The sequence below is a fragment of the Cladophialophora bantiana genome (genome assembly GCF_000835475.1).
Source record: "Cladophialophora bantiana CBS 173.52 unplaced genomic scaffold supercont1.11, whole genome shotgun sequence".
Taxonomy (NCBI): Eukaryota; Fungi; Ascomycota; class Eurotiomycetes; order Chaetothyriales; family Herpotrichiellaceae; genus Cladophialophora; species Cladophialophora bantiana.
Window position 1 is genome coordinate 756,031 of NW_015971585.1, and position 20,522 is coordinate 776,552.

A 20,522-nucleotide genomic window follows, 5' to 3' on the forward strand; every position below is an offset into this window, starting at 1 on the left:
TGTTGTTGTTGTTGTTGTTGTTGTTGTTGTTGTTGTTGTTGTTGTTGTTGTTGTTGTTGTTGTTGTTGTTGTTGTTGTTGTTGTTGTTGTTGTTGTTGAGTTTGTTTACAAGTTGGCAGAGAGGGGAGGGAGAGAATTAGAAACCAAAGGTAGTTGAGGACCCGCGATAGATACCTTGTAACTTTTCCTTGCCCTTTTTGGTTGGCCCTGTTCTCCACGCATGCAATGCATGTCCAGCTCTTGTTTGTGACTTTCGTGGGAAAGAAAAATATTGAGAAAACATCATCCCATCGCAACCGTCCCGGACATCTTCGACGCCTTGGGCCAGGCTCAAGCTCGGCTGTGGCTCCTCCGCCTCTTGCTCTGCTCCGAAGCCATGTCATATTACCTGACCCATGAACATCATCATCCTCCTCCTTTTTTTTTCTTGTAACCCCTTCCCTCCCTTACCGTTCGATGATGAGTTTCATTGCACGTGCCTCACTACATCATCTAGAGCCTGTGCAAAGTAGTGGACGTTGCCCGTGTTCAACCCAGCCATACTGATCCGGCCATTCTTGGTCATGTACACATGCCACTTCTCCCTGATGGCTAACACCTGCTTCTCGGTGATGCCCGTGAAACTGAACATGCCGATTTGACTCGTAATGTGATCCCAGTTGCCAGGAGTGCCCAACCGGTCGAGCTCGGCTTTGAGAGATTTCCGCATCTCAATGATGCGCCCGGACATGGTGCGCAGATCGTGTTCCCATTCCTTGAAGAGTTGTGGGTCGTTCAGGACGAGGGAGGCGATACGTGCGCCGTATGCGGGCGGATTGGAGATTTCGGAGCGCTGCAGTATGGCAAGTTGGGAGGAGACACGTTTCACAACGTCCTGTGCGTTGGCCCCAGGAGCAGCCACGAAATGGAATGCGCCCGCTCTTTCACCATACAGACCAAAATTCTTTGCGAAGGATTGAGCAATGACCAACTCGAAGCCCTGCTCCACGAAATAGCGGATCGAAAAGTTATCCTGTGCTAGGTCCCCCGAAGCGAAACCCTGATACGCGCAGTCGAAGAAGGGAAATAGTTTGCGCTCGCGCATGACTTCGGCAATCTGCTTCCATTGGTCCGGCGTTGGATCGACACCAGTGGGGTTGTGTGCGCAAGCATGCAATAGAATGATGCTTCCTTCAGGCGCAGATTTCAGGGCAGAAAGCAGACCTTCGCAGTCGAGCATTTTTGTTTTGGAGGAGAAGTAGGGGTAGGACTTGATCGGGAGGTGGACATTGGTGAAAATTTGGTTGTGGTTCGCCCATGTCGGGTTGGATAGGTAAATGGCGGGCGTGGGTTTGGGGAGGAATTTGGCGAGGAAGAGGCCGCCCAGATGGACGGCGCCCGTTCCTGAGATAGTCTGGAGACTGCAGGCCTGCAAGAAACAGATGGTATGTCAGTCCAAAGGGCGAAAGGTGAGAAAGAAGTGGAATTGGTAGAAAGTGCATACCCGTCCTTCTCGGATTGCGGGGCTGTCTCCACCAAGGATGAGTTTCTGCGCCGCTGAAGTGAACTCTGGGAGACCAGCGATGGGGAGGTATTCGTGGTTGAGGTTAGGATCGTTCCGGAGGATCTCATCGGCCTGGCTGAGGGTTAGTCGAGCTCGCGCATGTCCTCGACGTTGCCGAGGATCATGGATAGCACACCTTCTTGACGACAGGCAACACCCAGGGTTTCGCATTGTTATCCCTGTATGCGCCAATGCCCAGATCAACCTTCTTGTCAAAGGGATCTCTTCGGTAAGCCGCCATCAACCCAAACAGAGGGTCCTCGGGAGCCTGGGGGACGACATTGGCGTCGAACAGGGTCGGGGCCGTATCGGTTGACACAGAACCCATTGTGTGATTCCTGATCTGAGTCAGTCGGGCGGGAGCGTTGGTTTGCGAAGAGGAACTGGAAGAGGAAGACGAGGTTGAGCGGAAAGAAGAGTCAAAAGATTTGGGTTTTGGCGGTGAGGGTGAGGGCATGTCGAGGAATTTATTCAAGCGTGGAGTGACGGAGAGGGAACGTCTTGGGGAAAGGCACGAAAGGCACGAAAGGGCGTTGCGGAACTTCATCCTTTAGGACGGGCGGATGCACGATATACCACTACCAAGTACCCAAGCCACGCACGAGATTTAGTGCCATGAGGTTGGTCCAGGGACCAGAGACTAGTACCTCGTAAGCCCCTCCGTACGGGAACATGGGGACCAGAAAAAAAAATAAAAATCGGCTTCAGGTCAGATGGACATGCTGCATCTCCAACACCGAAGCTCGACTCCAACTAGTCCATCCCGGCTCGCCAGGGATGCACTCCAGAGTCCAATCTGTTCACCCTGCCTTGACTTGCTTTCCTGATCCTCACATGCTCGACAATGTTACTTTTCCCTGCCCAAAGGGCATCTGATGTCACGTATGAGTGGCGCCTCTCGCCGCTGACCAAGATGAAGCTGGGGTGGTCTTTCTAGTAGTTTGTATGCCGGTCGATGGCGATAGGATTCGTAGCGGCGCAAAATACGACCGAACACAACCAGTACACCTTCAGTCAACAGGTGGTAGCGGAGGCAGTCAATGTCCCTGTCATATCTGCTCACGCAGCGCCTTTTCTTCCTGCCACCAGCCTCGTCCGTTTTCCTACTGTAGAATCAGAATATCAAGTCCCACACCACCAGAAACGAACAGAAGCCTACTGTCGCGTAGAACACCAACCTCGCCGTACTCCCCCTCTCGCTGGCCTTCTTCAACTCTCGATTTCCCTTGCGCACATTCTCATCCGTATTAGACGCATCCTGAACCAATGCATCGATCATCTCGCCCTGGACACTCAAATGTCCCACGAGCGTCTGCTGCAGACTGCCGATTTCCATCAGCGACCTTTCCACCTGCGTCACTTTGGCGAGTTGGTCGTTGAAATGCTCGAATATGCCTCGGTTTTCCTCCTCGAACAGTTGGAGTTGTTCGGGTGAGAGTTCTTCTTCCACTCCGCCTTGCGACGAGTCAACCCAGGGATTATACTCGTCGTGACCGCGTAGATCTTGAGTCGGGGGAATCGTCTCCAGATTGCCGTTTGCTGCCACCATCTCTGCATCGCGACTGGCCCGTACGCCCTTATTTCGCGGGTTGTAGAGTATACTCATTTGCTTTTGCTGTTCCCGCTCCAGCCGTTTCTCAACCATCTCCTGCTGGGCCGTGATAGCGTCCTTGAGGAATTTGTTCAGATACCACAATACGCCTTCTCTAAACATCTTTGTCGTTCTCAGTTGCCCTTCTTCGTCTATTTGTTCTCGTGATTTGCCTGCGTCGGGCGTGTCGCCGTCGCCCGCCGCCCATCGCCAGAGGATTCCGGCGGGTCTCCCATATTTTCTTTCGAGGACTTTGCTCGCAGTCTCCTGTTGTAGGTTCACCGCCGACGTGAGATTGGCTATCTTGTTGTTGATGTCGCGAAGGACCGCCGACGTCTCGGTATCGATGGCTTCTCGCTGCGAATCGTTGAGATGTTCTGGTACATCTCGACCCGGTATGTGGGAAAAGGGAGAATGCTGCTTGGCTCCTGAATGTTTTCGATGGCGAGGAGGCGGCGCAGTCGAGAGATACGGGGTGCGGATGGCGCGCAAATAACCCAAGAGGGACGAGATGGATCTGTTAATTTGGTATGCTTCTCGCAGAAACGAATCTAGCTTGCCCACAAGCTCTCGGTTTTGGCCCAGTGTCTTGGAGGAGTGTTTTTGAACCAAGACGTCAGACAAAGTCACTGTGAGATCAGTCATTGCAGCTGTTTAGTTGACGTCGACACAATGTCCGGGCGGACAAGTGACCAGAGAACCATTTGCTACTGAACACCTCACGACTCCGCAAAGCTTAGTAGCCCCAAGTTTCTCCAACCGAACAAGGCTGGGCGAGGGACTGACGAGGCTGAGCCAGTTCGACCGCATGAATGAAATTCCCCGAGTGCTAAGTGGTCCTATTAACGTACCGTCGACATCTGGAACGGAAAGAGCGAGGCTTCTTTCTCATGTGATGGCGTTGATGGCCCAGATTCAATCGGTGTACTTGGAATCATACTGGATGCAGCCCTTCCTGTCTCAATTCAAGGCCATATAGTACAAAATCTAGACCCCGTCATTTATTCGTGTACAACGGTTAAGAATCCTATAGAATCAGGATTCTTTGCCCAATTCCATCGCTAGGTCCCAGCCAGTATCGTCTTCCCAGGTCGCCGCGCCAGATATTTGCCTACCCAAGAAGATTCCAACGCCCGTCGCGACCACAGCCACCATGAAAAAGCCATCGAACCATCGCTGTACCCAGGCGGGCTCCAGTAGGCCCGCCCCCAATGCGCTGTTGATGACGCTACCGACTTCTTTCGGCATCATGCCCCGAAGCATCAGTGCCGAGCTGATGACGTACATTCCGCTGATTTGGCTGATCAGCAGAGCGAAATTGGTTTTGGTTGCATGGAGGACCGTGGGCATGAATCGAGCGAATAGATGAAAAGTCTGTGTGACTGCCGAGAATGAAGCCAGTAGCATTGCCCCTGAGAGCAAGAATGAGATCTGCTGGGCCCACGACGCCTGATCCAGGGAGGGATAGACGTGGCGGGCAAAGAGAGCAATCGTATAGGTGACGGGGTCAGTGTCGGAAGAAGTGGCAGGCCCAGATGAGAGGATGCGGCGGCCAATGTTAATGGTGGTGGTGCATATCCGATACACACAATAACAGGCGAATATGTAGGAAAATGTCAGAGATAGTCGCCCCACGGTGGTTGTTGCCCGGAGTTGATTTGCCCGTCGTGCCCGAAGAATCGACAGCGAGGTTTCCAACGAAGAGGCCATGGTCTCGAGCCCCGAGGCCTCCATCTCGAGAAGATCCTTTTGCTGATCGAACGTGTTCTTGCGAACGACGCCCACTGCCCGGCTCCAAAAGCTCTGAATGGGACTTTCAGGGGCCATCCCCTCCATCAATCTCAGCCTCTCTTTTTTCTCGGCAATCATATCCATGGTCGCGTCTAGTCCGGCCTGTTTCCGGGTAATGTCCGTGTCGGCGACGACTTTTACCCTGGGCCCAAAGCTCTGCCAAATGGCACTCACCGAGGCGAACCCCGACAGAAGAGCCATCAAGGACACGCCAGTAATACCCAATCTGTCCAAGCACGCCTGAAAGAGACCGTCCGGCCGGGTCATGCTGTCAGAAAAACTAGGCGCTTCTGGCAGGAGCGCCCCAATCGCCCAGAATCCAAACAGAAAAGCCCCATACCCAGCGAACTCCAGCACCCACGCGAGATGAGCCCGGTTCTTTTTCTCGCCGCGAAACTTGTACCCGGACTTTGACACCACAGAAGAGATTCCCAGTAGCGGAATGGCAACTACCAGAAGACCCAGTAAACTCACGACGGTTATCTGTAGGGAGACGCTCCTAGCGGTAGGGTTGAATGAATTGGATATTTCACACAAAAGTAACTCAGTCAAGACTGCAGACAGAGCTATTGTGGAAGCAAACGTGATGGCTGCGACGCGGCGGGCGAGTTGCTGAGCGGCGGACTCGGGCGCGGCCGCTGTGACGGGTCGAGGAAGGCTTTTCACACTGCCCTCCGATGTTTTGGAGGAGGATTGTGACAGGAGAGGGTAGACCTTGCGGTAGGCGACGAAGGTTAGGACTGCGAACGTGGCGAGGAAGGGAATTGTCGAGAATGCCGCTTTGGTCGTGAAACGAGGGGCGTGCAGATAGTCCGGAGTGCACTCATCGCAGTCGTCATCAGCGCTTACGGGCAGCATGTTGGCCAGTCCGATCTTGAGAGACGACAGCCTGGTGTGCTGAATACATGTTCTCACTCGGACAACCCCCAAAGGATGGTAGAACTGTGGCAGTCGAAGTCGGAAATGGCAACGGAGAACATGCAAGACCTGTACGCAAGGGGTCCAGCCGGGGCAGGCTATAATTTTGTTATCGATTGGCCTTCAAGAGCCCCGCCACCACGGACCATGGTTGGTTCCTTCTCGCTCAAGAATGTATCGAGTCACGCCGCGAGGCTGTTTAGGGCTCGCTAGGCGTCAATAATGGCCGCCAAGGGGACCGCCCGCATCGCGCCGCGTCACCAGTCTGCGTAGAGAACACCAAGCAGGACCGAAGTATCATGGTCACCTGGAAAAGCTACTAGATCAGTGCACTTATCCCAATAGTACTTGTATTCGGTACATGCATCCGTGGAATGCTGCAGCCTCACGAATGCAGCTAGACAATACACATTTCTATCCAGTCCAACTTCTATCGTTGCAGCCAAGTCAATGCGTCAAAAGGCCTCTCCATACAGTGTAGTTCCCTGCCGAAAGTCGCCGTCCGACTTCTCAGACACATTCAGGGGCTCCAGTCAATAGTTCCCGGACGCCGCAAAAACGTCAGCCCTTCCCAGAAAGGTGTGCTTGGATGGGATCCCCTCTCGTTCAACTCCGACCGACATCCAGCCTTCGACATCAAGAGGATCGGCAAGCCAACTACCATGCCTGCACCACACAATATCGTCATACTATTGCAGGGAGGTACACTCCGTGTGTCGATCAAGGGTTGATTCCATCTATCAGCCTCGCCGTCTCCACTACCGTAGAGGATGAGGAAGCTGCTGGTGCACGATCCCAGGAAGCCGCGGCTCTGCGTCTGTCCCCGCCCGTCGTTCGAAGCGCCCTGCCGGAGTTGCTTGATAAAACAGGACGGGGATACATTCCCCAAAGATCGGGGAAGGATGGTCGACTCTCGATTGCCAGGCCCCTCCGTTTTCAAAAGGACCAATTATTATCGGGAAGGTGATCGACCGTGGCTGTATGACCGCTTTTGTGGTTTGTCGCGGAGGATGTCGGCCAACCAAGGCGTCGTCTCCCTGACAGACGGGCGACGCTCTTCGACAATCCTGGGCACTAGTAGGCGTATGTCTTCTGTATCAGAAATTGCGGCGTCACTCTCGCGGTGCTCGGGCCGCTTTGAAGGGGGATTGGGTGATCTTGCACGTTCGGTCGGCGTAGTCTCATTGTCATCCCAGTCTTCCACCAAGGCGGCAATGCTCGGACTGTTCATGGCGATATCGGCTCTTGGGGCACTTTCGGTGCTCAAATATCCTATGGGCAAGGCGAAGCTACGTTCCGGTGAATCATCATCAGACGTCACATCACTTCTGACCGAAGTGACTCGGGCAAGCGGCCCGCCGTATGTGCCTTTCAATATGCCCCGCCTTGGAGGGCCAATTGCCTTCGCAACAGCATCAGCCTCTTTCTGTGTAGCTTCCATGGATATTGAACTATGGCTGGCGCTTTCGAACACGTGGCTCCCTCCGGCGTGTTGGGCTTGCTCGAGCATGCTGCTGTAGAGACTGCGACCACTTTCCATTTGCCGTTTCTTCTTCTTTTTCAGTCGTTTGGAGCTCGGCCGCACGACAATGACCGGAACAGGTGATTGCTGCAGGCAATACTTCGAGACCGACCCTGGTAGCAAGCCTTGCATACCGCCCAAGTTTCGTCCTCTCGTTCCCACAACTAGCGCCGCAGGTTCGTACAGTTGAATCTAATTCGGGTCAGCAGGCCGAGATATGAAGATGTAAATGCTGAGGTGCCTACCATGCGCTGGAAGATTTCCTGCACTTTACCCACAGCCAATTCCATAATAATGCTAATTGCCTTCTCCTCCGAGCTGTTTTTCAGCATGACACTGTCTAACAACTGTTTTGCCTCTGTGCGATATTTATCTCGGTCATAGGGGGTGTCATGGACAGTCTTGGAGTCTTTCTCGATGACTCGAAGACAGACAATCTCATCGCCGTCGTCGACCAATTCGTCCATCATCCACTCCAAGGCATATTCAGAGTAGTCTTTCGCATCGGTCCCACACAGAAAAGTGCGAGTCCGTGAAGTGGCAGCGAAATCGCAATGCTTGTATTGCAACGTGAAAGCTTCAGTGGACGCATCTCGGTTGTCGATGGTGTCAAAGGAGACGCCGCGTTGGTAATGAGTGGGAGGAGGGGGCGATGACATTTTTCTTTGAGGCAAGGAGATTCGTGAGCCTTGAACGACGCTTTCTCTTCTTATGGTATCTTCAGCATCTGCAGTATGGAACTGGACTGACGACTTGCGTCTTGCACCATTTGTCTGGTCAACGAGTCTCGGCCTCTGAGGGGCTTTGGCCGCGCCTTTCCACGCCTCGCCAAATTTAAGCTCCTCCTCTTCCTCTGGTGAGCTGGGTGAAGCGGTGGGTTCGTGCGCTGTGGCGGTGGCCATATTTAAAGGCGCAAGGGTGACGCGGGGTAAAGCCTGAGGGTGCTCGGGACAGCAAAAAATATGATAGCAAATGAGGAACAGGCGGGCCAACGGTAAGATTGAATCAGCTGAATGTCAAAGAACAAGCAGTCACGCTGTGGATGGATCGTGCAAGCACTGCCACTTTCCTCATCTAAGGGAGTCTAGACCTTCGGTCACACTTATGGGTCTGTCGCGTGTTCTCTTGTGCCCGGATTTTCACGGTCTCTGAGGCCTGAGGGAGGCGTTCGAGCTGCTAGGTACCAAGTGGTTGAGGAGTCGTCGCCGATCAGCCAGCATGCAGCTGCATCAGGTCAGAAGTCGAAGGGGAGCAGGAGAACTTCATTGCCGGTGTTGAAGTATCTTCAGGGAGCGGGCTGTGAACATTCTTGGTATCTTGGCCTTGTCTAGAGAACTGAATACTGCTAAGCTGAAATGTTCAAATTGAGGCGAGGGCAAGCGGGGCAGAAGGATGAAGACGGCGAGCCAGGAGCTGGAAGGGTCAGAAGGGTGGAGCAGCCTCGAAACTGACAGGCTGGGCCACTTGCTGAGGGAGGAAGCCGTCACCAATCACTACCGACGACTGGTAATCAGATGAGAAGGTGCCCGGTGGAGAGCGGCTGTTGCTCATACAAGTAGACAATCATGATCCATCTCTCGTAGTAACTTTCGGGAGACGAGGGGGTGTTACCGCCGCCCACTGTGCCTACTTGTAGTAGGCACTGACTTAGTTGTTTCGCGGGGAGTTCACCAGGCGTCACTGATGACCAGGGGCCACCTTTGCCCGATCGGAAAGGACGGTACAGGCTGTTACGGCGAGAGGCAGGAGACACCACCAGATGCCTCGTGCAACGGACGACTGAGACTCCTGCCGTTCCGTCTTGCCGATGTTGGGTGCTTACAACAACTCCTACGTGAATCTTCACTGGTAGAAGTTTGTCTTCGGCAGAGTCGAGGCACCAACTCGTGCTAATGCGCGTGATGAAGGATCGCTGGCAGAAAGCGAGACCAAGACCACTCTAGTCAGGCCAGGGCTGGTTCACAACCTCACGCAGTTGCTTCTGAGGAACCCGGCGAAATCGCTACCAAGCAATGCTAACATCGAGCTGTTTTCTGCAAGCCATACGACGGACATGTGGATTTCCTGTTCTCATAGACTCCAAAACGGCAAGCTACATGACCAGGGGGCAATGGAAACTCGTGGCAGGGTTGAAATGGATGAGGTCAACGACCATTCGATGTTATTCAACATATGTCGATCATTGCGTCCTTCGCCTTCCTTTTCCTTTGCGCTCACCAACCGCCGCCTATCGGGCTGGGAGCCCAAATGACAAAGGCGACCGATTTTTCCGGAGGGCTTCTCGTCAATCTGCTGTACAGAGCCACTCCAACTGACCTGGACTAGAGGCTCGCTCGCCCAACAAGCCCATGGCAGGTCGGTTGTGCAGTAGTGTCTGCTTGTTCCTTCCTCATCAGCTAGTCCTCCGCTTCTTGGACTCGGGGTTTGGCGGCCCTGTATTTCGATTGCCCTGATTTCCGCCGTCAAGATTGTTATTCTGTCGAGTGGTTTGCTTGATGCCCTGATCCCAATATTGTCGGACCGACAACTGTCGGCCCGTGGAGGTCGGCTGGTGAAGACGTCGAGCTTGAGCACCCAAGATGTGGAACTGTCGAAGTGCCCTCTCCGAGATCATTTGTCCTGGAAGGATACGGCCAGGCATCCACTTGATAGTTTCGGACACGGTTTGGGACATCGCAATGGCAACCCTATTGACGCAACCTCATTTCTTCAGTTCGGCGTAAGGGTACGGAACAGGATCGCCCTAGGAAGGATAAATGTCAGCAGAGAAGCCAGGTATCTGAGCAAGGTCAACCCCCACCTTTCGCAAGTGAATCTTGGTCTTCCTCCTTGTGCCTTGGTGCTCGACGAAGACTTCCCGTGTATGCTCTGCCTTGAACTTGCGTACAAAGCGTGGGTCCCAGAGCTCACTAGCTACGCCTAGATCTTTGCAACACCGCATCATTGCGTTGGATTTACAGCCTTCGACAGCGGTTGGTATACCCTCTTTTGAGAAGTAATCTTGCTCCCCGCGCGCAATCGAAACCAGTCTGCCCGCGAGTTAGCCTATATGTAATGCTCGTTCAAGTCCACTCACCTTCCGTGCGCCAGCAATGCATATTCTCGCGTCACAGACTTCTCCGTGACAATTGTCTCGCCTCTTGGAGCCAATCCCCAGCCGCCAGGGCCAAAGGCCTTGTTCAGAATCCGTCTATATTTGATCTCGGGGAGATAAATGATGCCATCCGGCTTGATCTCAATGTCCTCAGGAGCTATAGGCGCCTGCAGTGTATCCGCAGCCTCTTTGGAGAATGGTTCCACGGAGAGCCCGTGAAAAGACCTTGTCCAATCAACCCGTGAGGGGTCATCTTCTTGTAAAGTCAACGGCTGGTCTTCAAGGTTGTCGAGAGAATGGCGCTTAGGGTCCGCCGGCGTCGCTTGAGGAGGTGATGTTGTCTTTGATTGCGGGTCTGTGGCTGCTGCGGCCCCAGTCAGTCGAGCTGAAGATTTTGTGAAGATAGTACGCGGCAGGGTGGTACGCAGGGACCGAGAAGTCGATAGCGCAGTCTCTGGAAACGAGCAGCAGAGGGTGATCAACGAATTCGAGAGCCGGATCGACGCAGATGCACTCAAAGCTTTGAGAGGCAATCGAGTAACTGGCGACATTTCCTGGATCTGCGGCGGCAGAAGGGGAGTAAATCTACCAAAGTTCTCAAATGAATATATCTACAGCAACGACTGCTGATGAGCCGGCGCTGGCAAAAGAAGACAACTTATATTACAGAGGAGAAAGAGAGAGAATGTGGATGAAATACTCGGTACTTATTGCGAAGACGAGATATGAAGGATGAGAGAGCAGAAGCCAGTTCCTGAGTAGGGAGTGGGTGAAGCTCCAATGCCTCCTGTATTTTTTTTGGAGGCGCGTTTTCGAACGTGAACGCCCAACCTCGTGACCCTGGCCACCGTCTGCCACACACCACATGGATGCAGCATCTTTCCCAGTGGTATTCTCAAAGCCCCTTTTCGGTCGCGGACACGTCCTTGCTTTGAGTACGCTCCTCGTTTCCTTTACGCTTCCAACACTGCCTGAAAGCCTCCATCTAATATATATATATATATATATATAGTCAGCTTGGTGATCTTTGGACAAGTGCTCCGCCGTCTGGACGCCGAGGACCTACGAGGACGAACAGACCCAGAGCGGAAAAATCTTTCACGAAGTGATTGAGGTTGGGGTTCAACACATACTTCGGCCTTGCAAGCTCTCCAGTCTTTCTTCTCAAAGTAGCAATCGTTCATGCGCAGTTGCTCCTCTGTCTCTTCCTCAGATCTGCCTTTCCCGCAGAGGAGCTTAAACTTACCAGAACAGCCGGTGCTGAAAATTCGTTGGTCCCTGTCAATCAAAACGTCGCATCAGCCTGGATCAATATCATAATTTGACTCCCAAGGAGACTTACCATTCGTCAAGTTCATCTTCAGCGGCCTCAGGCTGAACTAAGCTGTCCTGTTTCGACATTCTGCTATTTCAGGAGTCGTTCTCAGGTGGATAAAGACAAAAATCCCACGTCTCAAAGACACCACAGTAGCCAGGAGGGTCGTCTGACAGTTCTTGCCGTACCGCGCCACTTACCACCACTCCCCAAGAATTTGTCCGCCAGGGCCAACCATGTCCAAACGAATGAACATCCTCGTTTACTCTGGTGCGCTCACTCAAGATGCGTGGAGGAGTAATAAGAATCTAATGCTATCTTCAGGAAATGGCAGCACCGTCGAATCAGTCCGGCATTGTCTCTACACTCTTCGGAGGCTCCTGGCTCCGCATTACGCTGTCATCCCGGTTACAGGTGACATGCTTATCAAAGAGCCTTGGACAGCAAGCTGTGCTGCTGTAGTCTTTCCGGGCGGCGCTGATCAGGGCTACTGCAAGACACTCAATGGTGAGGGCAACAGGCGCATTCGACAATTTGTCGAGCGCGGTGGACTTTACATTGGATTCTGCGCCGGTGGCTACTATGGCAGTAAAAGATGCGAATTCGAGGTAGGAAACAAGGTCTTGGAAGTGGTCGGGGACAGGGAGCTTGCTTTCTACCCCGGCACAGCTCGAGGGTGTGCTTTCCCAGGCTTTGTTTACCATAGTGAAAAGGGGGCTCGGGCGGCCGAGTTGAAAGTGGACAAGACTACCCTGTCTGCAGGAGCCGCCCCGGACGTTTTCAAGTCCTATTACAATGGCGGCGGCGTTTTCGTCGACGCGCCCAAGTATAAAGAGCAGGGCGTCGAAATCCTTGCAAGCTATGCCGATCCTCTGGCGGTCGATGCTGGTGAAGGCGCAGCTGCCATCGTCTATTGCAAAGTTGGCCAAGGCGCAGCATTACTGACCGGTCCACATCCAGAGTTTGTCTTCCTAGGAAAGCCAGCGGACAACTGGTCACTGACGAAGCCTAGGTTTGCTCCAGCCAACCTCGAGCCAAAACCAGATGTTCCTGGATTCGCGGACGTCATCAAAGCTCTGGCCGAAGACGAGAAGCATAGGATGGACTTCATCAAAGCGTGTCTGACGAAACTTGGTCTTACTGTGAGCGGGGAGCAAAATGTACCCTCCCTCTCCTATATGCATCTGTCCTCATCCGACCCCGCAGACACCGCTGGTGTCATTTCGTCCCTGAGCCATCTCACCGAGAAGGACGAACATGGAGATGAGTTTCTCAAGGATGACAATGATACCTTTCAAATTTTGAAACCATCCGTCTGGAAAATGGTTGACTTGACCAAAGCATTATACGCGGAGCCAGAATCAAAGGAATCTGCTGACCAAAAGGATGGCAGCGCCGACCGGATAGTCGACTATAACACGGTGACCAAGAAGATCATTGTGCATGAAGATGATCATCCTCAACCAAGATCAACTCCGTATTTTAATCATTCGGCTTTCTATTCGAACCTTCACAATTACCAGTCTCAAACACATGGCGCCGTGAATTTTGGTGCTCACCTGCTGTACGGTGAAGTCGTGACCTCGACCAACACATTACTCGAGAAAAACACGAGGCTACTTCGAGTCCTTCCCCAAGGGTTCACGGCAACAGCGACCGTTCAAGTTGCAGGTCGGGGCAGAGGATCCAACGTCTGGGTATCACCGGCAGGAAGTTTAATGTTTAGTACCGTCATTCGACATCCGATGGCGCAAATGCAGTCTGCTCCAGTCGTCTTCGTCCAGTACCTGGCGGCAATGGCGATTGTCAACGGTATTAAAACCTATGACGGCGCTCTCTACAAGGACATGCCAGTCAAGCTCAAGTGGCCCAATGATATTTTTGCTCTCGATCCAGCAAAGGCAAAAGAGAATGGTGGTGATAGGAACGAAAATTATACTAAAATTGGAGGCATCCTGGTCAACAGCCACTACAACAGCAAGGAGTACATCGCCGTTTGTGGGATTGGATTGAACACTTCAAACGTTGCGCCAACAACGTCGTTAAATCAACTCATTCAATTCCTTCCGCACAAAGTAACCCCATTCACGCTGGAAAAGCTGCTGGCTAGAATATTGACCGTGTTTGATGACCTGTATGCTCGATTCTTAGTGACGGGCTTCGACGAGGTCATGGAGCAGATGTACTACCGACATTGGCTTCACATGGATCAGATTGTTACACTTGAAGCTGAAGGCGGCCAACGTGCAAGAATAAAAGGTATCACCAGGGATTATGGGCTATTGATTGCAGAAGAACTTGGATGGGAAGACCGTGAGACCGGTAGGAGATGGACGTTGCAGAGCGACGCCAATAGTTTCGACTTTTTCAAAGGTCTCGTAAAGGTAAGTGTTCTGGCGTGTCGAAGACCACCCGAGATGTCCTCCGCATGACGGCTCATTTCTTGTTGTCGACACCCCCCTGGAGGATATCTAAAGGCTAATGATTATGCCTCTTCAGAGAAAGATGTGATGCATTCTTGTGACGGACAAGCATGGTCGGAGCTCCTACATTCGCGAGTCGACCATATCCGACAGGCCATGATCCAATAACGCGAGTGTGATGCAAATGGGACTGGGTATGCGAGAAACAGATACTTTGCGTCTGCGGTCCGCGTGTGTGCGAGAGAGGAGGCCCTACGGGTCTCATCCCTCGAGTCACTGCATACTCCTAACCCAGAAATATAACCAGCCAGTGGGCAGTCTGAGATGACAGCAGACAGAATGGCTGAAGCGTGCTCCTGTAGAGGAAGTCGAGAGGCAAGCATTGGAAACCTCGCACGAGGCACACAAGAACGCGATCTATCGTTTCTTCTTAGGATTCTAAATCAGACACGGCTTTGCATGCGCAAGGCGAGGAAGTTGCAATCTATTGACACAGGCCTATGGGATCTATGTCCATGAGTCTCTCGCTCGCTTTCTCACATGTGAACCCGATGGTGTATAGTCTATAGTCCGGTATTTGTGGTTGGGGTCAAAGGGCTTGCTGCGCGAGAAGATACCCCTGCTCAATCGTTCCCACACTAGATAACGGCAACAACGCCAGTTGCAGACACAAGGAAAAATGTTCTCAGCCATTTTTACGGCAGGGGTCCCATCCTTCTCTTCGAGCTTACAGATTTGAGGAGCCATGGACCTTGGAGCAACACCCAACCCCCGACCCCGTGCTGCGCCCATCACGCGTTGATTCAATATTTGACGTCTTGACCAGCCCAGACCGAGCCGGCATTGTTGGCCTTGATCCTCAGCCGGCGCACTCGCTTGATGTCCTCTTCGTTGTCGTGCGTAAGATACCAGGTCCAGACATTAGCGATCCAACTTGCGCCGATCGCGCCGGCACAGACGCCGAAGGATGTCTTGTATCCATTGTACGCGAAGCGCGATTGGAACAGCTGCGGGCCCACGACGCCACCAACCTGGCCGATACAGGGATTGAAATGCCAGCGTGAATGCCGTGCCTGTCGTGCCTACTAGGCTCGCGGATCGCCCTGGTTGGTCGCCAGGTGGTCAGCGAGCGCTTTTTTGGGGGATTGAGAGGGAGGAGAGGGGGGAGGTTGATGTTGTGACGGACTGTGTTTTGGGGGAAAACTTACATGCCCAGAATGGAATGAAATAGACCGAATAGAAGGTGGTCCCGAATATGCAAGCGATGTACGTGGCATACCGGTTCACATCGAAGCACAGGACGAGGAAAAAAGCCAGAGCGGCGGCACAGATGATCATGATGAATTGCGGCCGTGTCAAATATGCTTTGCTCAGGAACCATCCGGCGAATATGATGGACAATACCGTTGCGGCGGCGGGGGGGATGTTGAGCAGTTGGTTCCTGGGCAGGCCGGCAAAACCCAGACTCGTCGTAACGGTGGGCAGCTGCCATTGCAGGCCGTATCCGCCGAGATTCATCAGAATCTGAGAAAGGCAGAAAGAATACGTGCGGGAATCTCTCAGGGACGCCCACACTTCTTTCTTGCTGAATGCCGCGTCATGAGTGCGAGGAGCGTTGTCCGTGAGTCGGAGCTCGAGGTATTCTTGCTCTCGCGGCGTGAGCCACTTCGACGATCGCTTAGACTTGGGATAGTCCGGAAGAACAAGGAATACGACGCCGGCAAAAAGAACGGTGAACAAGCCTTCAAGAAGGTAGACCCTAAGATATTTACACTAGTCAGCTCTCGTGGTGAAGTCGAGGGCAAAAAGAGAGGTCTGAGGCATGGCTTACCATCTCCACGCACTCAACCCGCTCAGACCGTTCATATAAGAAATGCCGTACGCGACCAGCGAGCCCACAATGCCCGCGCAGTTCTGGAACCCAAACATCCACATGATTGGTTTGCCCATTTCATCGCTGCGGTACCAACTGCAGAGTTGAGCTGCGAGACCGGGGAAGAGGCCAGCCTCCATCATTCCCAGGAAAAACCGTGCGGCGTAGAGGCCTTGTTTGTTTTGTACCGCGGCATGACAGGCCAGAACCTACGGAGCAAACCTGTCTGTTAGTAAAATTGTGGTGAACTCGGCAAGAGACCAGGCAGCGGCATGACCTACCAAACCCCAGCTAGCAATGATTCGAGACTGCCACTTTCGAGGCGTCATTTTCTTCAGCAGCAGATTGCTGGGGACTTCGAAGACGATGTAGCTGATCTGGCAACTGTCAATCAGCGATATCACCTCAAACTTGGTATGGATCCTCAGAGTCCCTTGACTTACAAAATAAATGGACTGGACCCAGTTATATTCATCCGCTGTCATATTTAGCTCCTTTAGGACATTGCGTGGTTCCCCGACTTGGAGGACTTTGACGGTCGCGGCATTGGTGTAATCGACATTCTTGAGCATGTACATGAGTCCGATGAGGAGGAGGAATCGTCTGTCCACCTTGCGCATGACCTTGCGGTCCTCCTCGGCCGTGAATGAGGAGAGAAAAGCCTCCCTGTCACTCTCTGCTGCTGATCCAGCCGGAAACTCCACGATAGTTTGCTGAGGCCCAAGGCCGACGTCTCCTTCCTTTGACTCTTTTGATTGGGAGTACAAGCTTGAGGCAGCCATGGTTTGCAATAGATATGGCGATACGCCACACTATCCCAGTGTCCGATGGTTTGAGCTCGAGGGATTTCTCTCGAAGAAACGGCCTCAAAGCGTCTGTGGAGAGTGAAGGTCGGCCGTTAATGGTGGCTCAAGGAAAATTGTAGAGGGAACGATGAATGATAAGTCCAGAAGATTGCTCTGCCAGGAGGCTCCTTGCCAGGACTTGGTGGCGTAGCGTGATAATTCCGAAGCTCGGAGGGGTTGAAGTTCTTGCAGGGTCGTGATTGAACAGGGGAACCAGGAAAGAAGTCTTCTCGCATCTTTTTGCCCCTATCTTGGCCATCCGCAGACGCGATGGCAGTTTTTCCTGCATTCTCGTCTAGGCTGTTCCGGTACCGTGGATCGACGAGGATGGAGAAGGCCGCTTCCAAGCTACGAAGTTGCTTGTCGCAATCTGAAAATTTTTTGTGCTTGATAGAATCGCTAGCGTTGGAAGCAATATGGATGGTGCTGAGAAGTCCCAAGTGAAATGACAAAACGGTCTGTAATTACTGACCTGTATGCCTGTATTGCAAAGCCATGCTTCGTAAACACCGGGACCAACGTTCGCATATGCAACGAGCTCCTTCGCTCCACTGATTGAGGGAGTAGTGGGCATGTGAAGAAAGTGCTTAGGCATGCAGCAGAGGCTGGGCAAACGCGAAAAAGGAACAGCTAAAGCTTCTCAATAACATACCTATTGTCAGCTTCTTGTCCCTGCAGCCAGTGTCCCAGACGGCCATCTGTCCTTTCGCACTTTTGGCGGAGGACATGCCGAGGCCATTGACGGTTCGAGTGCGAAGACTTTGAGCACGCCATCGAGGGGAAGTACATTGTTTCCAATCTGGGGCAGATTCGCCCCATCATCGCAACAATTGAAGATTCCGCACTACCGCTTCCAGGGTTCGTGAATCGATGGGATGTGCATGGTATCGTCCCCAGCGAGGACCACGCCAGGGCCGCTATCGGAGACAAAAGCTAGATCGCAGAACATGGAAAGCACACTCTTCAACTTCAGGTCTCACCAATGTGAGGGCGCTTGTTTCACTCCTATCGAATAGAGCAATGAGGGGGCTCTTGTGTATATTATGGACGGAAAGCTAGAGAATCAGGTATGCAGGAGTCGGGATGATTGAGGCTGTTCATGGCAGGCTGTTGAGATAGGAAACGAGACACCTACATAGTACACGATGGAATCGAATATTGGGCGAGTGCCAAGCCCGACGCCACGGGAAAACTGAATTACTTTTTTCCGGTATTCGAGACGCGCCTTCACCGTCAATAAAGACTTGTCACCTGCAATTGCTCGTCTGTCGATACATCTGGTCTTCTATGTTGAAAATCATGGCCAGACACCAAATATCCGCTCTCTCCAGATGGCGGAGCAGAATATCTTAGGCTTGGACGGCATCCACAGCTCCGCTCTTTGATCCCAGCGGTACCGTTGAAGTGCCATTCTCTTCTTCCTTCTCCTCTTCAGCAGGCAGTGTTTCCTCCTTGTACACGTCGTACTGATATTTGGCTCCTTCGTGATCGTGTCTGAGCCCCTTTTGACCTTCTCCGTATACTTTTTCGCGAGCCGTCAAGGGTTCGGCTTCAGCTGCCCTGGCTTCTGGATACAGGCCACGACGTCTCAGCTCGGGAATCAACAGGTCAACGACGTCCTCAAATGTCCCCGGCGTGGTCACATAGGCGAGGTTGAATCCGTCAAGGTCCGCTTCTTTGATCCATCTTTCCATCTCATCCGCAACCTTCTGTGGAGTACCAACACCCACGGGCCCAAGGCCACCAATTGCAGCTTTTTCAGCTACGACCCTCGGCGTCCATCTCGGCACGTCAGGGCTTGTTGTTGTAAAAGCGTCCAGCATGCTTCTTACTTTATGAGCCTCTGTGGAATCTGCAGCAGTGATGTCCTGATCAAGGGGGATCTTGGAAATATCGATCCCAGTCCAACCAGAGAACAGCACGAGCCCGCCAATCGTGGAGGCATATTTCTTCGCCTCGGCGAACTTCTCTTGGGCCTCTTCTTCGGTTCGTCCGATAATTGGAGTGAATGTGCCAAAGAACTTGATCGATTGTGGGTCGCGCCCTTTCTCTTTGGCAAGTTGCCGAATCTTGTCGATCTTGGGCCTGAGCACTAGCGGACTATGTGAAGAGACAAAGATTGCTTCCGCGTGTGTGGCGGCGAAAGCAGATCCTGCGGGTGAAGTGCCAGCCTGGAAGAGAAAAGGTGTTCGCTGAGGTGAAGGATCCACAATATGTCGAGAGTCGAGGTTAAAATATTTGCCATGGTGATGGATCGTTCGCACTTTGTCTGGGTCGATATACGTGTCCGCTTCGGGATCGGGGGCGAGCGCGTCATTCGCCCACGAACCCTCCCAAAGCCTTGGGAACGGAATGTTAGCAGCCATACCAGTTAACCAGCGTGATCTGAAGTAATGACTTACTTGTACAGGACTCTCAGATACTCGTCAGCCTGCAGGTACCGCTCATCGTGGTCAATGGGGTTGTCAAGGCCGATGGCCTTGAATGCTGCCTTTTTCCATGATGTCACAATATTCCAGCCAATACGTCCATTGGTGAGATGGTCGAGAGTCGAGAAGCGCTTCGCCAGCAGGAATGGAGGCTCAAAAGACGTCGAGGCAGTGATGCCAAACGCGAGGTTCTTTGTCACTGCCGCCATTGCAGAGATTGGCTGCGGGTTTCACAGTCAGTTGCACATTATGACATCCACCGGATGGATTTGCTGACGCCAAACAACTTACAATTGTCGGATCCGTCATGGGCCATTGTGCAGCGCGTCGGATGCAATTGTCGAGGCTGTCCTCGTACGTATCATATCCGCCATACGTGTCGGCGAGAAACAGTGCATTGATATCGCCACGTTCAAGAATCTTCGCAAGTTCAATCCAGTAATCGAGTTTCCTCTTTGTTGCAGACTTGTCCTTTGGATTCTGTACATGGTTTCAGCTCCATTGGACTCTCCAGGGCATATCTCATGTCCTCGACTATCGAGATGCTTGTCGAGAACCTACTGACCTTCCATTGACCAGGCGAAAGATGACCCACGGTCGACATATCGAACGCGTTGAGCAGGATTTGCTTCTTCACTGGCTCATGAGAGCCATTGATCCCTGGGACGGAACCCATGTTGATGCCAGCTCAAACAACGACGTCAAGCAAACCAGTGAGAGATTTGGTCTGCCAAAAATCGGCGCGTTGTCAAGAGAATGCTATCTCCAAGTCTTCGGACCGCGTCCGGTCTCGCACTGACTGCAAGAGGAACCACTGAACCCCCAAGCTGAGGCGCATATTCATCATCAATCTCCTCCCTCTCTTCCTCCCCACAACAGAATCATCGGTTCCGGGTCGCAACATAACTTGCAAAGAACACCAGCACAGCTGATGTCAGTTATTGGTACGGGTCTTTCTCCGCCCTGCAAACAACACTTTGAGCGGGTGCTATGGCGTGATTTTAGGTCCGATGCCATGATACCACGTGAACACTGTTTAGTTGTTCGCTTGGAGCCCACACATCATGGCGGCCATGCGATAAGGAAAAATACTGGAAGAGCTAACTACATAGGTACTTAACGAGCCAGTCTCGTGCAAATAGATAAGGTGGTTGCCTCGTTTTTAGAGCAACGCAGAC

At 52.6% G+C, this 20,522-nt stretch overlaps 8 protein-coding genes across 8 annotated transcripts; 1 reads left to right on the top strand and 7 right to left on the bottom strand.

Moving 5' to 3' along the window:
* Positions 1-466: 466 nt before the first annotated feature.
* Positions 467-2,000, bottom strand: Z519_07694 (uncharacterized protein; the record flags this gene model as incomplete). Its single annotated transcript, XM_016765426.1, has 3 exons — positions 467-1,408; positions 1,484-1,615; positions 1,680-2,000. The coding sequence occupies 3 exons, from the start codon at positions 1,998-2,000 to the stop codon at positions 467-469; spliced, it is 1,395 nt and encodes a 464-aa protein (XP_016618395.1).
* Positions 2,001-2,657: 657 nt separating this feature from the next.
* Positions 2,658-3,779, bottom strand: Z519_07695 (uncharacterized protein; the record flags this gene model as incomplete). The annotated part of the gene is made up of 1 exon (XM_016765427.1): positions 2,658-3,779. The coding sequence occupies one exon, from the start codon at positions 3,777-3,779 to the stop codon at positions 2,658-2,660; it is 1,122 nt and encodes a 373-aa protein (XP_016618396.1).
* Positions 3,780-4,169: 390 nt separating this feature from the next.
* On the bottom strand, positions 4,170-5,783 carry Z519_07696 (uncharacterized protein; the record flags this gene model as incomplete). The annotated part of the gene is made up of 1 exon (XM_016765428.1): positions 4,170-5,783. One exon carries the CDS (start codon positions 5,781-5,783, stop codon positions 4,170-4,172), a length of 1,614 nt encoding a protein of 537 aa, XP_016618397.1.
* A 1,012-nt stretch (positions 5,784-6,795) lies between these two features.
* On the bottom strand, positions 6,796-8,267 carry Z519_07697 (uncharacterized protein; the record flags this gene model as incomplete). Its single annotated transcript, XM_016765429.1, has 2 exons — positions 6,796-7,557; positions 7,611-8,267. The coding sequence occupies 2 exons, from the start codon at positions 8,265-8,267 to the stop codon at positions 6,796-6,798; spliced, it is 1,419 nt and encodes a 472-aa protein (XP_016618398.1).
* A 1,799-nt stretch (positions 8,268-10,066) lies between these two features.
* On the bottom strand, positions 10,067-11,010 carry Z519_07698 (uncharacterized protein; the record flags this gene model as incomplete). Its single annotated transcript, XM_016765430.1, has 3 exons — positions 10,067-10,108; positions 10,166-10,394; positions 10,442-11,010. The coding sequence occupies 3 exons, from the start codon at positions 11,008-11,010 to the stop codon at positions 10,067-10,069; spliced, it is 840 nt and encodes a 279-aa protein (XP_016618399.1).
* A 1,000-nt stretch (positions 11,011-12,010) lies between these two features.
* Z519_07699 (biotin-[acetyl-CoA-carboxylase] ligase) lies at positions 12,011-14,206 on the top strand (the record flags this gene model as incomplete). Its single annotated transcript, XM_016765431.1, has 1 exon — positions 12,011-14,206. The coding sequence occupies one exon, from the start codon at positions 12,011-12,013 to the stop codon at positions 14,204-14,206; it is 2,196 nt and encodes a 731-aa protein (XP_016618400.1).
* Positions 14,207-15,000: 794 nt separating this feature from the next.
* Z519_07700 (uncharacterized protein) lies at positions 15,001-16,852 on the bottom strand (the record flags this gene model as incomplete). Its single annotated transcript, XM_016765432.1, has 6 exons — positions 15,001-15,228; positions 15,284-15,300; positions 15,406-15,956; positions 16,029-16,279; positions 16,352-16,447; positions 16,514-16,852. 6 exons carry the CDS (start codon positions 16,850-16,852, stop codon positions 15,001-15,003), a joined length of 1,482 nt encoding a protein of 493 aa, XP_016618401.1.
* A 1,412-nt stretch (positions 16,853-18,264) lies between these two features.
* Z519_07701 (uncharacterized protein) lies at positions 18,265-20,020 on the bottom strand (the record flags this gene model as incomplete). Its single annotated transcript, XM_016765433.1, has 4 exons — positions 18,265-19,255; positions 19,318-19,565; positions 19,636-19,824; positions 19,910-20,020. 4 exons carry the CDS (start codon positions 20,018-20,020, stop codon positions 18,265-18,267), a joined length of 1,539 nt encoding a protein of 512 aa, XP_016618402.1.
* Between the last annotated feature and the right edge of the window lie 502 nt (positions 20,021-20,522).